The sequence below is a fragment of the Leptopilina boulardi genome, unplaced genomic scaffold (assembly GCF_019393585.1).
Source record: "Leptopilina boulardi isolate dan_hultmark-lab unplaced genomic scaffold, ZJU_Lbou_2.1 LbouV2_316, whole genome shotgun sequence".
NCBI classification, from domain to species: Eukaryota; Metazoa; Arthropoda; class Insecta; order Hymenoptera; family Figitidae; genus Leptopilina; species Leptopilina boulardi.
In genome coordinates this window covers 136,465-151,529 of record NW_026137881.1, presented here as the reverse complement: position 1 = coordinate 151,529, position 15,065 = coordinate 136,465, and the positions used below count along the sequence as shown (strand labels likewise).

The 15,065-nt window shown below is 19.8% G+C and overlaps 1 protein-coding gene across 5 annotated transcripts in view; it reads right to left on the bottom strand.

The window, feature by feature from the left end:
- Positions 1–14,122, bottom strand: part of LOC127284020 (receptor-type guanylate cyclase gcy-23) — a 34,210-nt gene extending 20,088 nt beyond the window's left edge. Inside the window, exons 1-2 of one of the 5 annotated variants that reach the window (XM_051309287.1) lie at positions 13,980–14,122; positions 7,136–7,430 (exon numbers count right to left, since the gene is read on the bottom strand). In XM_051309287.1, coding sequence (XP_051165244.1) covers positions 7,136–7,430; positions 13,980–13,987 — 303 coding nt within the window. In that variant the 5' untranslated portion in view covers positions 13,988–14,122. Of the gene's footprint in view, positions 1–7,135; positions 7,431–7,591; positions 7,607–7,844; positions 8,054–11,226; positions 11,352–13,979 lie in introns of those variants that run through there. The other 4 variants (XM_051309288.1, XM_051309289.1, XM_051309290.1 and 1 more) reach the window with 4 other exon arrangements.
- Positions 14,123–15,065: the final 943 nt, after the last annotated feature.

Genomic DNA, 15,065 nt, shown 5'->3' with positions numbered 1-15,065 from the left:
ATCCATTTTTCAAACGATTAAATGAGAAATTTTTCTATTTGTAACCTGAAAAACTACAAATCTGCAAAAAAGAAAGTAAGAACATAAAATACTGATTTATATAATGTGTATAGTGTATGTGTGAATAGAATGATGATAAAGAAGAAAAAAAAGAATCTTAATACATATATGAGAAAGATATATATATAAAACCGTACACTTTAGTAGACGAGAGTATGTTATCATATATACCCTTTAATGGAACTAAATTTGAGAAATGTTTCATGCTTTCAAATCTAAAACAAAAGTTAAACACGATAAAGTTGATAAAAAGTTTTCATTACAAAATTTTTCAAAGAAATCATATAAAATAAAAATTCCAATTTATAAAATTCAAAAATTTTAAAAACAATTACGTACTTGACCTTGACCTCTACAAATTGTTTAAAAATTCAAATTAGAACAATTAATTATTAATAATAATGATTTTTTATTCTCATACAATATGGGATTAATTAAGTTTTCATCTGTTAATTTTTGTTTCAGTGTTTTTAAATATTTAGAGTGATAAAATATTTACAAAATACGATTTAATTAAAAAAATTTTCAAATTTTTTTTCTGCTTTTAACAATATTTGTTATTTGTTAATAAATTAATACTATCAAATAAATAATTAAATGAACCAAATAATTTTAATTTTAATTAAATAAATTGTACTTGAATTAATAATTTTTTGTGATTCGAATTTTTAAATGACAAAAATACCAATTCACTGAATTTTGATTTATACGAATTTTTAATTGATAGAATTTTATAGAAGTCGAATTTTCATTTATCCGAAATTATAAATTGCCAAATAAACAATCGACAGAAAGATTTTGGCACAATTTTTATAATTGTCCAATTAACACGCCTCCGATTATAAGACTTTTTCCGTCTTTTTTTTTTCATAAATACGACTTTTTTCGATTTATTTTAATAAAATGCGATTTTTTCGACTTCTTTTTTTTTACATTTTCTTTTACAAAATTTTTAAATAAAATACGTTTTTTTAGTATACAATGGAGATCTTACTCAGATCTTTTTTATTTCAATTATTTAACAAATTTTTAACTAAAATTCTTCACTAAATTAATTATTTTTAATAATTTTAATGAAATTCTTCACAAATTCAATTATCTTAAAACTATATTTCAATGAAAATTTTTATGAAATTTAATAATTGTTTATAATTACAAAAAAAAAATTAGCAAATAAAATTACCAAAAATTTTTAAATCAAAATCACTTGAAATTTAATTATTTGCAAAAATTTCAATTATTTTGCTTCCTCGTGGAGGAAGCTTTGTAGTCCTTTCGTTTATAAAACTTTTCAAAGTGGTGGAAACAAATTTTTTTCTTTATATAAACATGTTATATGAGATCCTGATCAATTGTCCGGATGTATGTATGTGTGTGTGTGTGTGTGGATCCCTTTTTTGTTTAGAAGATAACTTTAACAGGTTTTAATGGATTTAGATAAAATTTGGTAGGCTCATTTATCATATTAATATCTCAAATTTGACCAAAGGATTTTGAAAATAACCAAAAAAAAAAATTTTATCGTCTTTTTTCAAAAATTTTTTTTAATTAATTAATATTTCAATTATCTGAAAGCATTTTTCAAATTAAAAACATTTGGAATTCAATTTTTTTGGATGTGATTTCTAATAAATTCTTCATCAACAGAAATCACAAAAAATTTCTCTTATTATAATTATTGTTTGAAATTTAATAGAATCTTTTTAAATTCAATTATTTTCAAACATTTCAATTTAAAAGCTTCTAAAATTTAATTATTTTTAAAAATTTCTATCCAAAATTTTTTTTAAATTTAATAAATTCAATTATTTTTAATGATTTTTACAAAATTCTTCGAAAATTCATTTATCTGAAACCATTTTTTACTCTTCAAAATTATCAAATTCTATTTTTGTCTGCAATTTCTAATAAATTTTTTAGTGAAATTATCAAAAATTTTAAATTAAAAACCACTTGAATTTTAAATTAATTTCAAAAATCTAAATTCTAAATCTTTGAAAATTCAATTACTTTTAAAAAATGTTGTATAAAATTATTTGATAAATTATTTTTAATTCTGTAAAATTTAATTATTGTCTGAAAATTAACAAAATCTTTTGAAATTCAAATTATTTCTAAAAATTGCAACTTTAACTCTTTTCCAAAAAGATTTACTATTATTTAAAAAAAATTTTTAATTAAAAATCTGTAAAACTTGATTAAGTATTGCCTGAAATTTTTTTTGACCATCAAAACTAAAAATTATGACAAAATTAAAAATTCCAATAAATTGCTTAAATCAGACTTGAAAAAATTATAAAAATGGAATTTTAAGAATTTTTTTTAAAAATTTGTCCTACTTAAATAAAATTTTGAAAATTTGTGTTACAATTAGTTCGATTCTAAAATATTTGAAATAAATTTGTTTGATAATATTTATTATAGAATTATTCTCATTATGGAATTAATAAAATGAATTTAATATCTAATAACATTAGTTATTTGAAGTAAAATGTTTATTAACCAATTAAATTTTGTTAAAATAAAAAAAATCGACTTTTTTTACTTCTTTTCGAATATAAATCGACTAAAATGACTTTTTTGTGCTTCTTTGAATCATTTAAAATTCCTATTGGATAAAAATTAAAAATTTCAGTATAAAAAATGAAAAAAAGAAATATATTAAAATTATTTACTAATCTGAGAAATTTTTTAAAAATGATTCGAACTTTCAAAAATAAAAATTGGTTTAAATTTTTACTAAAATACATTTTTTAATAATATGTAATTTATAAAGTCGCTTTTTGAATGAAAAATAAGAAAATAGTTAAACCAAATTTTGATTTGACTGTCTATTCCATTTCTCTTTAAATTCGATCAATTTTTAAAAAAAAATCTTCTCTCATATTCCTACAATTTTGAATAACTGACATCGAATTCATATTCAACGATTCCAAAACCCCCTGAGTATAACGAGTTGCAAATAAATCTGATAAATTTACTAAAGGCTAGTTCCTGAATTATTTTTTTTTTTTTTAATAAATAATAAAGTAACAATATTTTTTCCTCGTATATATTTATTTTAAATATTCAAATAAATAAAAAAAAATAATATAAAATAATTTATAAAAAGCCTTTTTTCAAAATGCTAGTCAAATATAATTGTTAATATTATAATTCTCACAGAGATCATTTTCACCTCTACATTATTATTATTATTATTATTATTATTATTATTATTATTATTATTATTATTATTATTATTATTATTATTATTATTATTATAAAAAACAATGTAACGTATTTTTCTCTGGTTGAATTCTAGTTTTATTTTTATAAAATGATAAAAATAAATCAGGTAATTTAATTAAAAATAAATTGGAAAAAAATATTGTTCATTGACCCTTGAAAGTACTTTTATAATATAGTCAATATCTCGGTGATTGTTTTTTATGAAAAATTAAAAATAAATGTAAGTGAAACTCTATCTGTGAATTTTTATTTAATCAATTTTTTTTTTTTATTTGACAGAATTTATAATTTTTACAATTATTTATCAAAAAAAAAAAAAAAAAAAAAAAAAAAAAAATGCAGAATAGAAAACTTAAAAATAAATTGGAAAAAGAAAAAACTAGTAGACATAAATTTTCTAAACAAAAAGAAAAAAAAATTCAATTTCCATTCTCATATTTCTGATTTTAAAAAATAATTTCTTATCAAAAATTATATAAATATTATTGATTTTAAATATTCAAATATGTTTAATTCAGAAATGTATAATTTTTACAAAATTTTCTTTTTAAATAAATTTAATAATTTACTGAAATTTAAATGAAACTCAGAACTTTTGTTTCAAAAGTAAATGAAATGTTAATTAAATGAAATTGAATTATAAAAAAAAATGTATAATTACTCCAAATTTCTCATAATCCAATTAATATTTCAATATTGAATATTTATTCAACGAAAGTATATTTAACGAAAGCATTTAATTGAGTAAATTTATTATTTTTTCACAATTTGATAGACAATTTTACAAAACGTTTCTCTGCCATCTATATACAATATATATTGAAATTAAATGTGAGCAATACAAAATTAACAAGAAGCATTTGTGTGGAAAATTAATAAGCGAACTATTGAAATAATACTAGTTATTTAATAACATACTGATATCATTTCTGATATTTCAAACGAATATATAGCAATTGAATTGTCATTATTATTATTATTAATATTATTATTATTTTATGGAGATAAATTTTGCATAATTCATTATAATAATATATATTATAGAGTGTGTATTAGTGAAATATTGTCGAGAGATTAGTTTTGAATAATAAATAATAATTGGATTAACAATAATAATATATAAATATTAATAAAGTGATATATAATAATGATGGTGAGGAAAGGATTGCAGATTGCCTATGATATATATATATATATATATATATTCTATAAAGCAGATTGGTTTCGCATAACTCAAAGCGATCGATAAAGAATCGTAATATAACGAGAACCGAACAAACACACCACACCCCCCTGAGTTCTATTCGTATCACCACCTCTGAAGTCTTTAATTAGAGGTAAGTTTCCACAAGGACGTGAAATCGAATGCAATGTACGAAGTGCAGAGTAATTGAGCGATTTCAATAAAAGCTCAAGCTTGATCGTAATTAGTTTGATGAAGGAACACAGTGTATCATGAGAGTTTATATATAACTTTTTTTTTTTTCATTTTGAATTATGATTCTATTATAATATTTACATAACAGGTCATCATCCTTTCTCATAGATACATATTTTTTATTTTCATGTATTTATTAATAATATAATAAGCTTCTCTGTTGAAAGAAAAAGTAAAAAGATAAATTTTCCATCCGCAATACATATATTGGATCTATCAAATATTTTATTTCTCCTTTTTATGAATATCAATATATCCAATTAATTTAATTAAATTTTTAGCTCAGGACTCGGATCAACTTTAAGGCACAAAAAAGTCGTTTTATTCGATTTATATTAAAAAAAAGTCGAATTTTTTTATTTTAACAAAATTTAATTGGTTAATGAATATTTTACTTTAAATAACTAACGTTATTAGATATTAAATTCATTTTATTAATTCCGTAATGAGAATAATTCTATAATAAATATTATCAAGAAAATTTATTTCAAATATTTTAGAATCGAACTAATTGTTAGACAAATTTTCAAAATTTTATTTAAGTAGGGGATTTTGGAATCGTTGAATATGAATTCGATGTCAGTTATTCAAAATTGTAGGAATATGAAAGAAGATTTTTTTTTTAAAATTGATCGAATTTAAAGAGAAATGGAATAGACAGTCAAATCAAAATTTGGTTTAACTATTTTCTTATTTTTCAATCAAAAAGCGACTTTATAAATTGCATATTATTAAAAAATGTATTTTAGTAAAAATTTGAACAATTTTTATTTTTGAAAGTTCGAATCATTTTTAAAAAATTTCTCTGATTAGTAAATAATTTTAATATATTTTTTTTTTTATCATTTTTTATACTGAAATTTTTAATTTTTATCCAATAGGAATTTTAAATGATTCAAAGAAGCACAAAAAAGACATTTTAGTCGATTTATATTCGAAAAGAAGTAAAAAAAGTCGATTTTTTTTATTTTAACAAAATTTAATTGGTTAATAAACATTTTACTTTAAATAACTAATGTTATTAGACATTAAATTCATTTTATTAATTCCGTAATGAGAATAATTCTATAATAAATATTATCAAGAAAATTTATTTCAAATATTTTAGAATCGAACTAATTGTATGATAAATTTTTAAAATTTTATTTAAGTAGGACAAATTTCTAAAAAAAATTCTTAAAATTCCATTTTTATAATTTTTTCAAGTCTGATTTAAGCAATTTATTGGAATTTTTAATTTTGTCATAATTTTTAGTTTTGATGGTCAAAAAAAATTTCAGGCAATACTTAATCAAGTTTTACAGATTTGTAATTAAAAATTTTTTTTAAATAGTAAATCTTTTTGGAAAAGAGTTAAAGTTGCAATTTTTAGAAATAATTTGAATTTCAAAAGATTTTGTTAATTTTCAGACAATAATTAAATTTTACAGAATTAACAATAATTTATCAAATAATTTTATATAACATTTTTTAAAAGTAATTGAATTTTCAAAGGTTTAGAATTTAGATTTTTGAAATTAATTTGAAATTCAAGTGGTTTTTAATTTAAAATTTTTGATGATTTCACTAAAAAATTTATTAGAAATTGCAGACAAAAATAGAATTTGATAATTTTAAAGAGTGAAAAATGGTTTCAGATAAATGAATTTTCGAAGAATTTTGTAAAAATCATTAAAAATAATTGAATTTATTAAATTTCAAAAAAATTTTAGATAGAAATTTTTAAAAATAATTAAATTTTAGAAGCTTTTAAATTGAAATGTTTGAAAATAATTGAATTTAATTCTATTACATTTCAAACAATAATTATAATAAGAGAAATTTTTTGTGATTTCTGTTGATGAAGAATTTATTAGAAATCACTTAAAAAAATTGAATTCCAAAAGTTTTTAATTTGAAAAATGCTTTCAGATAATTGAATTTTCGAAGAATATTATAAAAATCATTAAAAAATAATTGAAATTTTTGCATATAATTAAATTTTAAGTGATTTTAAATTAAAAATTGTTGGTAATTTTATTTGCTAATTTTTTTTTTTTAAATTATAAACAATTATTAAATTTCATAAAAAATTGAATTAAAATATAGTTTTAAGATAATTGAATTTTTAAGAATTTCATTAAAATTATTAAAAATAATTAATTTAGTGAAGAATTTTAGTTAAAAATTTGTTAAATAATTGAAATAAAAAAGATCTGTAGAAGATCTGCATTGTATACTAAAAAAAACGTATTTTGTTTAAAAATTTTGTAAAAAAAAAAAAAATGTAAAAAAAAATCGAAAAAATCGCATTTTATTAAAATAAATCGAAAAAAAATCGGAAAAAGTCGTCTACTATACAAGGTCTGTAATATTATTATAATCTTGATAAAAATAAAATATTTTTTTTTTTTTTTTAAATCTTACCTGCGTTTCGATGTCAGAAACTTCTTGACGATAAATAAGAATATCGTGAAGTGTATTGGCAGTCTGAACAATGAGTGCCAAAATTGGAATAAATGGAAGAACGAGCATTTGAAGAAGTTGAATTCGTTGGCCACGACGATGGGCTGGATCTGTTGCTCTCGCCCAACATGATTTTTTCTTCTTTCCCTTAGTTGGCGATACATCATCTGACGAAAGACTTCTCACGGAACTTACTTCAGTTATATAATTTCCATTTCGCTGGCTCATTTTACAAATCACAAAGAAATCTTCTTCTCTAACACAATAAATAAAAAAAAACAGAACTTTTATTATTAAAAAAAAAAAAAATATAAAAGAACAATGGAGAAATAAAATATATATTTAATTAAAATAAAGTTTTTAAGGGAAAAAAGAAATTGAAAAGGAAAACAAAAATGAAATTACAAAAAAAAAAACCTTTTTTTTAAATGAAGAAATTTTTAAAAATTTTATTTTACTGAGATTCTATTATTATTATTATTATTATTATTATTATTATTATATATATTCTATAGTGTATGTCAACAAAGGTTTGAAATATTGCGTCCTCTCGGTAACAATTCAAGGGAAATAAACGTGTTTGGAGAAAACTTTTCCACAAACGAATGAAAATACAATATCGTTAGGGTATACTGAATATTGAACTTCGATATGATCACTTTTTGTATACCTTGTAAAATTGAAAGGGCGTTATTGCGAATCACATTCCTCCCTTTAATTAATATTTCTACGAGAGAGTGGGAGACACGCAAATGTCACTTTTCCCATCGGCGGACTCAATCGCGTCTCGGTTCCAAGAACTATAATTTTTTCTTGTCGTCAATTTTCGATTCAAGACACAAGATGGTATAATAAGATTTATATTTATATAGTCGCCCGTCTTCCAATGAAGTTTGAAAATTACCTTCAAACTGTCAACTGACATATTTAAATTAAAAAACAAAAAAAAAAGAAAAATCAAATATTTTCCAATAGAAATAACTTTTTCCATTTAAAATATGAATTGAGCCTGACAATGTTAAGTTTATTTCATCTCGATTACTTTGACCTGATTTTCAATTTTATTGATATTTGAAAATAAATTGCCATTGATTGCACATTTATTAGATTTAAGAATTCAAAGAAGAAAAAAAATCATAATTCAAATTATATTTTCATTTTTTTTTTTAATTGATAATAATTCATTCATTAGATAATTTTAAATAATTAAAAAAAATCGTCAATGAAACATTAAAAAAAAATTGTTAGTGAAGTTCAATATTTTATTTTGGAAAATTTTTACTTTTATTTCAAAAAAATATTAATAAATTAATTATTTTTTAATTTTTCATATTATAATATAATTTTAAATACTTAATATTGTCAGGAAAAAAAAATTGACAACCTTAAACAAAATTAATTTCGATAAATTGAAATTTTATCGGTTCCTCCTTTAAAAAATTATTGAAATGTTTGGATTAAAATTTCAATTTTAATCAAATTTTCCTTGAATATGAGAAAAATTTTAAATAACTTTGTTTATAATTTTTCAGCTAAAGCAATCCTGCATACATAAATAAATAAAATTAATATATAATATATTGCATAATTATTTTAGTTCAGACTCAATTTAAATTCTTCCATTAGATAAAATATTTTCGAATAATATTACCAATATTATTATTATTATTATTATTATTATTATTAATACGATTATTATTAATTTTTTCATATCAAAATATTCATAAATGTAAAAAATTGTCACTTATTGATAATCGAAATCAGTAAAAAAGAAAAAAAAATTAGCTAATTGGAAAAATATTTTTTTAAACTTAAAACGAAATTTTTTTCTTTTCCACATTTCATCGAATCGGATTATATTAACGAACGAATGTGTCAGTATCAAAGGATTCAATTATTTAAATATCATACATTTTATATTTATAAAGAATGACATTTTTTTTGTCAAATGATGTACAAGTTTTTCTTTTTCTTTTTTTTTTTTTTATATAAATAAATACATATGATTATTCTCTCTTTTTTTTAAGAGTAAAGTTCACTGCAGCGAAAATACGTGGGTTAATATGTTTTCTAAGCTGTCGAGGTAAATTAGTTTTGCTGCCTTTTGTCACATGCTTCATGAAGCAGACAATTAAAATAATGTAAATGTAAAGCAGAGCAGAAAAACACACGCGCGCTAAAATTAATTGATTATAAAAAAAAAGAAGAAAAAAAGAAAAAAAAAAAAGAAAGAAATCGCTTGACATGAAACGATGAGTTTTTAATTATTATACCATTTCACCCTGTTAACTATGAGCCCAGACAAAAATGTGAATTTCCTTTGATGTTAACGAACCTCTATGTTCTTCGTGGAATTTTTACTGGAATGAAATAATGGATTTAATTCTAGTTGTTCTTTTTAGAAAAAAACCTTTTTTTTCCTTTATAAAAAAAAAAAAATTATTATAATTCGAGTGTTAAAGACAGTTTTTTTTCCACTTTTGTAATTATATAAATTATTGAATTTTTTCTGAAATTCATATAAATTATCTAATAAATAAATATTTAAAAATTAATTTATTAATTATTTAATAAATAAATATTTATTTAAATATTAATTTCATAATTTTTTATTCACCTTTTTTTTCATAATTCAAAGAGAGTATAAGAAAATTTGAATTTTTTTTTTTTACAAAAGTCTTTTGCATTCTTTGACTTCTTTTTTTTTTTTTTTTTTTTATCGAGAATCTATATAATAGTAAATGGATCCACGCAAGATTCTCTTTCATCTCTTGAATTCGATTTGTCCTTGAAAATAACATACATATCTAATTCTATAATCGGAACACTGTGAGTGCAATAGAATCGGTTGCTCTCTTTTTATTGCAAAAAAAACACCCCTATTGAAATATAGAAATTTCTATATAAAAAATATTCTCTTGTAAACATGTTTTTAATAGTAAAAATTATTTTCGATAAAATCCCTTTTGAAAATGTTTTTTTTTTAAAGCCCTCTCTTTTTTTATAATTATTTTATTTAAAACAGGTTTTTCTTTTCATTCTAAAGGTTTTTCACATTTTGTGTGTGTGTTCTATTTTATAAATATTTTATATATAAGTCATCACTTTAATCCTTCGGCTTATTATACACGCACACATACATATGTATAAAATGTCGCTGATGTTCCACGATATTTTTTTTTTCATCTCTCTTCTCACATTATTCAAAAAAAAAAAATAATAATAATAATATAAAAATGTCAAACACGTGGAATGAGAAAAACTGAAATTATGTTGCTTTTTTGTGATTTTCTATTTAAATAAAAAAAAAAAAATATGTGGTTAAAAATTTAAGGTTTTTAAAAAAACGCCTTTCATTAAAATGAAATAAAATTGCAAAACAAAAAATAAAATTTAATTTAATCTGAAATAAAATTTAAAAATAGAATTTAAAAAAGTTTTTAATAAAATATTCTTTTATAAAAAGTGAAATTAATAAAAAAAAAATTCTAAAACAGCGTTTATTGAAATAAATTTAAATTATTTTTTTTTTTAAATTAATAAAACGCTTTTCAAAAAAAGAGTATAATTAAAAATATTAAAAAATAAAATAAATTATATTCCAGACAAAAATAATTAAATATTTTTCTTTAATTTAAAAAAAAAAAAAAACACCTAATATTATTTCAATAAAATGAAAAATTAATAATTTTTGCAAAAATTAAAATTTATCAATCACTTATTTCAAAGAGTTTACGAACAAAAAGGAAAATCTTCAACTATTTCAATAAGTTTCTTTCCAAGTATCTATACTATATATATATGTTAAAAGTAAGCAACAGGCGTCATTTGTTCGCACGCGCCAATTTTAAAAGTTACTTTTTCCAATATTCCTCATCAGCATATTTACATTTAATTATTCTTCGATTATTTTTATAATTTTCATTTTAAAAAATTGTTTAAATAAAAAAGAAATTAAGTAAAAAATAATTAAATTAAAAGCAAAAAATAATAAATTCGTTTTCGGTAAAAAAAAAAAAAGATTTGTAGTTTTATGTAAAACGCGTTATTACGTGATTTCAATGAGGGCAGTCGATGTCAAGATAGCGAAAATCGACTATATTATATACTTTGTTTAAAGTGAACAGGTGTGTTTTTCATGAGTAACGCGCGATCGTCGACTGAAAATATACGGAGCAAGGTGATCTGAGAATGGTGATGATGCGAGAGAATTTCTGTCTACCGCGCAACCACACCGGTATCAACAAAACCACCCCTTTGCCTTGGTTGCCTATATGAACTCGTTCTGGTTCGCTGATGGTCGATTCTTGTTTACCTAACAAAGTTTACTTTTTACAAAAGAATACAAACCATCAGGCTTTTCTTTTTATTTTCCACATTCTATTATATGTATACACAATTTTCTATTTTCTATTTCTTTAAAAATCTCCTTTTTTTTATTGTAAATTGCTCATAAAATTCTAAAACAAATTTTGTCTTTTGTTTAGCTGAAAAAAAAGAATTTCATTAGAGGTAAATTTTTAACTTAAATCCTTTTATTTTGACGCGGAATAAAAGAAAACTTTTTAATGAAAATGTAGTAATTTTCAAATTTTACTAAATACATCAGTGAAATTCACAAGTTCACTATACGATTGAAAAGAAAATATTTTTTATTCGGAAAATATAATGAATAAATTTTTGTATTTCAATTTTTTCTTATTTAAAATTGTTGATTGAGAAATGTTGCAAAAATATTTAAACTACATTGTTTAACTAAATTTAATTAGTTAATAAATATTTTACTTTAAACAACTAATGTCAATAGATGTTAAATTCATTTTATTAATTTCTTAATAAGAATAATTCTACAAGATTATTATCAAGAAAATTTATATCCAATATTTTAGAATCGAAATGAGACAAATTTTCAAAATTTTAATTAAGTAGGATATTCTAAAAAAAAAAAATTCTTAACACTGAAAAAAAATTCTGGTTAGGGTATATTTAACATTACTTTCTAGTTATGTTAACCAGAATTCTAGTTGAATTAACTAGAATTCTCGTTAAAATAACCAGAATTCTGGTTAACCTAACCAGAATCAAAATGTTAAATATACCCTAACCAGAATTCTGGTTATTCTAACTAGAATTCTGGTTATTCTAACTAGAATTTTTTTTCAGTGAATGTTTCATTTTCATAAATTTTTTAAATCTGATTTAAGCAATTTATTTGAATTTAAAATTTTTCCATACTTTTTAATTTTAATTATCACTAAAATTTTAGAGAATAATTAATTTTTACAGATTTTTAAATAAATTTTTTCTTTTTTAATAATTAAATTGGAGAAGATTTGAAATTTGAAATAAATTTTCTGTAAATTTAAACTGCTATAGTTTTTTTTTTTTTCAAATTTCAGACAACAATTTAATGTCAGAGTTTTTATTTGAAACTTTTTTAAATTATTGAATATTTGAATATAACATTTTTTAAAAATAAATGAATTTTGAAAAAGTTACAGTTGAAATTTTTAGAAATAATTGAATTTCAAAAGATTTTGTAAAATTTCAAACTATAATAATTAAATTTGATAGAATTGAAAATAATTTATCAAATTATTTAAAAATACCCTATTTTGAAAATAATTAAATTTTTAAAGATTTACAATTCAGATTTTTGAGAACAATTGAATTTTTAAGTGATTTTTTATTGAAATTTTCAGTAATTTTTCTGTTGCTGAAGAATTTATTATAGAAATAACAGAAAAAAATTGAATTTTAAAAGATTTTAATTAAAAAATATTTACAGATATAATTTAATTTTTGAAGAATATTATAAAAAGAATTGAAAATAATACAAAGCTGAAGTACACAACGTTTAATGATAAACGATTTTTTAAAGAAATAATTTTTAAAAATGAAAGATTCTAAAATTTTTCGCCCAAAAAAATTAGTTTTCATTAATCAATAAATTATAAAAAAAAATATTTTTTAAGCAAAAAATTATAAAATTTTTCATTTCAAAAAATTATTTCTTTAAAAAAAAAAATTTTTAATTAAAAATAGTTTTTAAAATAATTTAATTTATGAAGAAGCTCATTAAAATATATTAAAAATAATAAATTAAAAGAAGAATTTAAGTTAAAAATTTGTTAAATAATTGAAATAAAAAAAGTCCTGAAGAATATCAGCATGGTACACTAAAAAAGGCGTATTTTGTTTAAAAATAATGTTAATAATTATAATAATAATAATTATTAACTCGAAAAAAGTCGTATATTTTCGAAAAAAAAGTCGGAAAAAATTATTATTTTTTTTTTTTAAATAAGGAAATAAAAATAATAATTTATAAATTGAACCTATTTTGCAACAGTTTTTTCAAGATATATAAAATAAGTTTCTTTTAAGTATATAGAAAAAAATTTTCTGTATTTTTTTTTTTTAAACTTTCTTTGCTTTTTTAATTATATTATCTTTATAATTCTTCATGGATTATTAAAACAAAGCTGAAGTACGCAACGTTTATGATAAACGATTTTTAAAGAAATAATTTTTTAAAATGAAAAATTCTTTAATTAATTGCCTAAAAAATATTTTTTTACAATTTGTTGATTAATGAAAAATACAATAAATATTTTTTAGGCAAAAAATTATAGAATTTTTCATTTTAAAAAATTATTTCTTTAAAATTCGTTTATCATAAACGTTGCGTACTTCAGCTTTGTTTATTAAAAATGTTAATTTTTAATATAATAATAATAATAATAATAATAATAATAATAATAATAATAATATAATTATAATAATAAATTTTTTTTATATTTACCCAAACATTTGATTATTTTAACTTTTGGAGAAAATGATTAATTGCGCGAAGAAATTGAATATATGTATATTTCTTTTTTTTTCCTTCTCTCTCTCTCTCTCTATGATATAAACAACAAATGCTGCAAATCACTGCTCGAGAGCTTCTTCCTGCTTTTTCCTGACTGTCGACGCACTCATTTGCGGCACTGTCCCTTGCGTTTGTGATTATTAGACATATATATAGAAGTAGAGGAGACATATAATGAACAACAATGAGCTGGATCATCCGAAATCACGAGCACACATATATATATATATATTTCTAAAATTTCACCTTCAATATGTTATATTTTTAAAAAAGTAAAAATGAGTATTTGAATTTTTAACCTTTCAGGGTCACTTCATTTATATTCCATATATGTCAAAGTCTTTGCCGAATATTTTTTTTTTTTTTTTTTTTTTTAGAAACTTTTGTTACTTTATAGATTTTTGGAATGTCCTGTATTGTAATGTGTATCTAATATTGATACATTTTTGTCAATTATTTTATAAAATATTCTATAAATTTCTCGTAGTATTTTAATTTTTCTGTTGAGCTGTAAGGAGAAACGTTTTTTTTTTTTTTTTGCAATTTTTTGGCAAAATCCATAATAAAAATGAATTGAAAAAAAATTTAACAGTTAAAAATAGTTAAAAGGATAATTGACTGATGAGATTGTAATTTTTAAAAAATATAATTTGATGAATAATTTAAATATTTATAAAAATAAATATATATAAATTTAGTACTTCTCTTGAAGTACTAAAAAATTAAATTGTTTTACAAAATTTTAAATTAAAATAAATTCACATAAATATTTAAAATTAATAATTATTTTAAATTTGAAATTCGATTATTTTAAAATTAATTTACTATACAAGTTTAATTAAATAAAAATCGATAAATCAACAAAATTATTCTAGAAAAGTAAATAATTTTAAAATAATACGAAATTATATTTTCAAATATGATTTTTAAATTTTAAATATAGTAAAAATATATAATAAATTTTATATATATATTTATATTGCAGCACTAATATATGAAAAAGTAGTTGTATTTTGA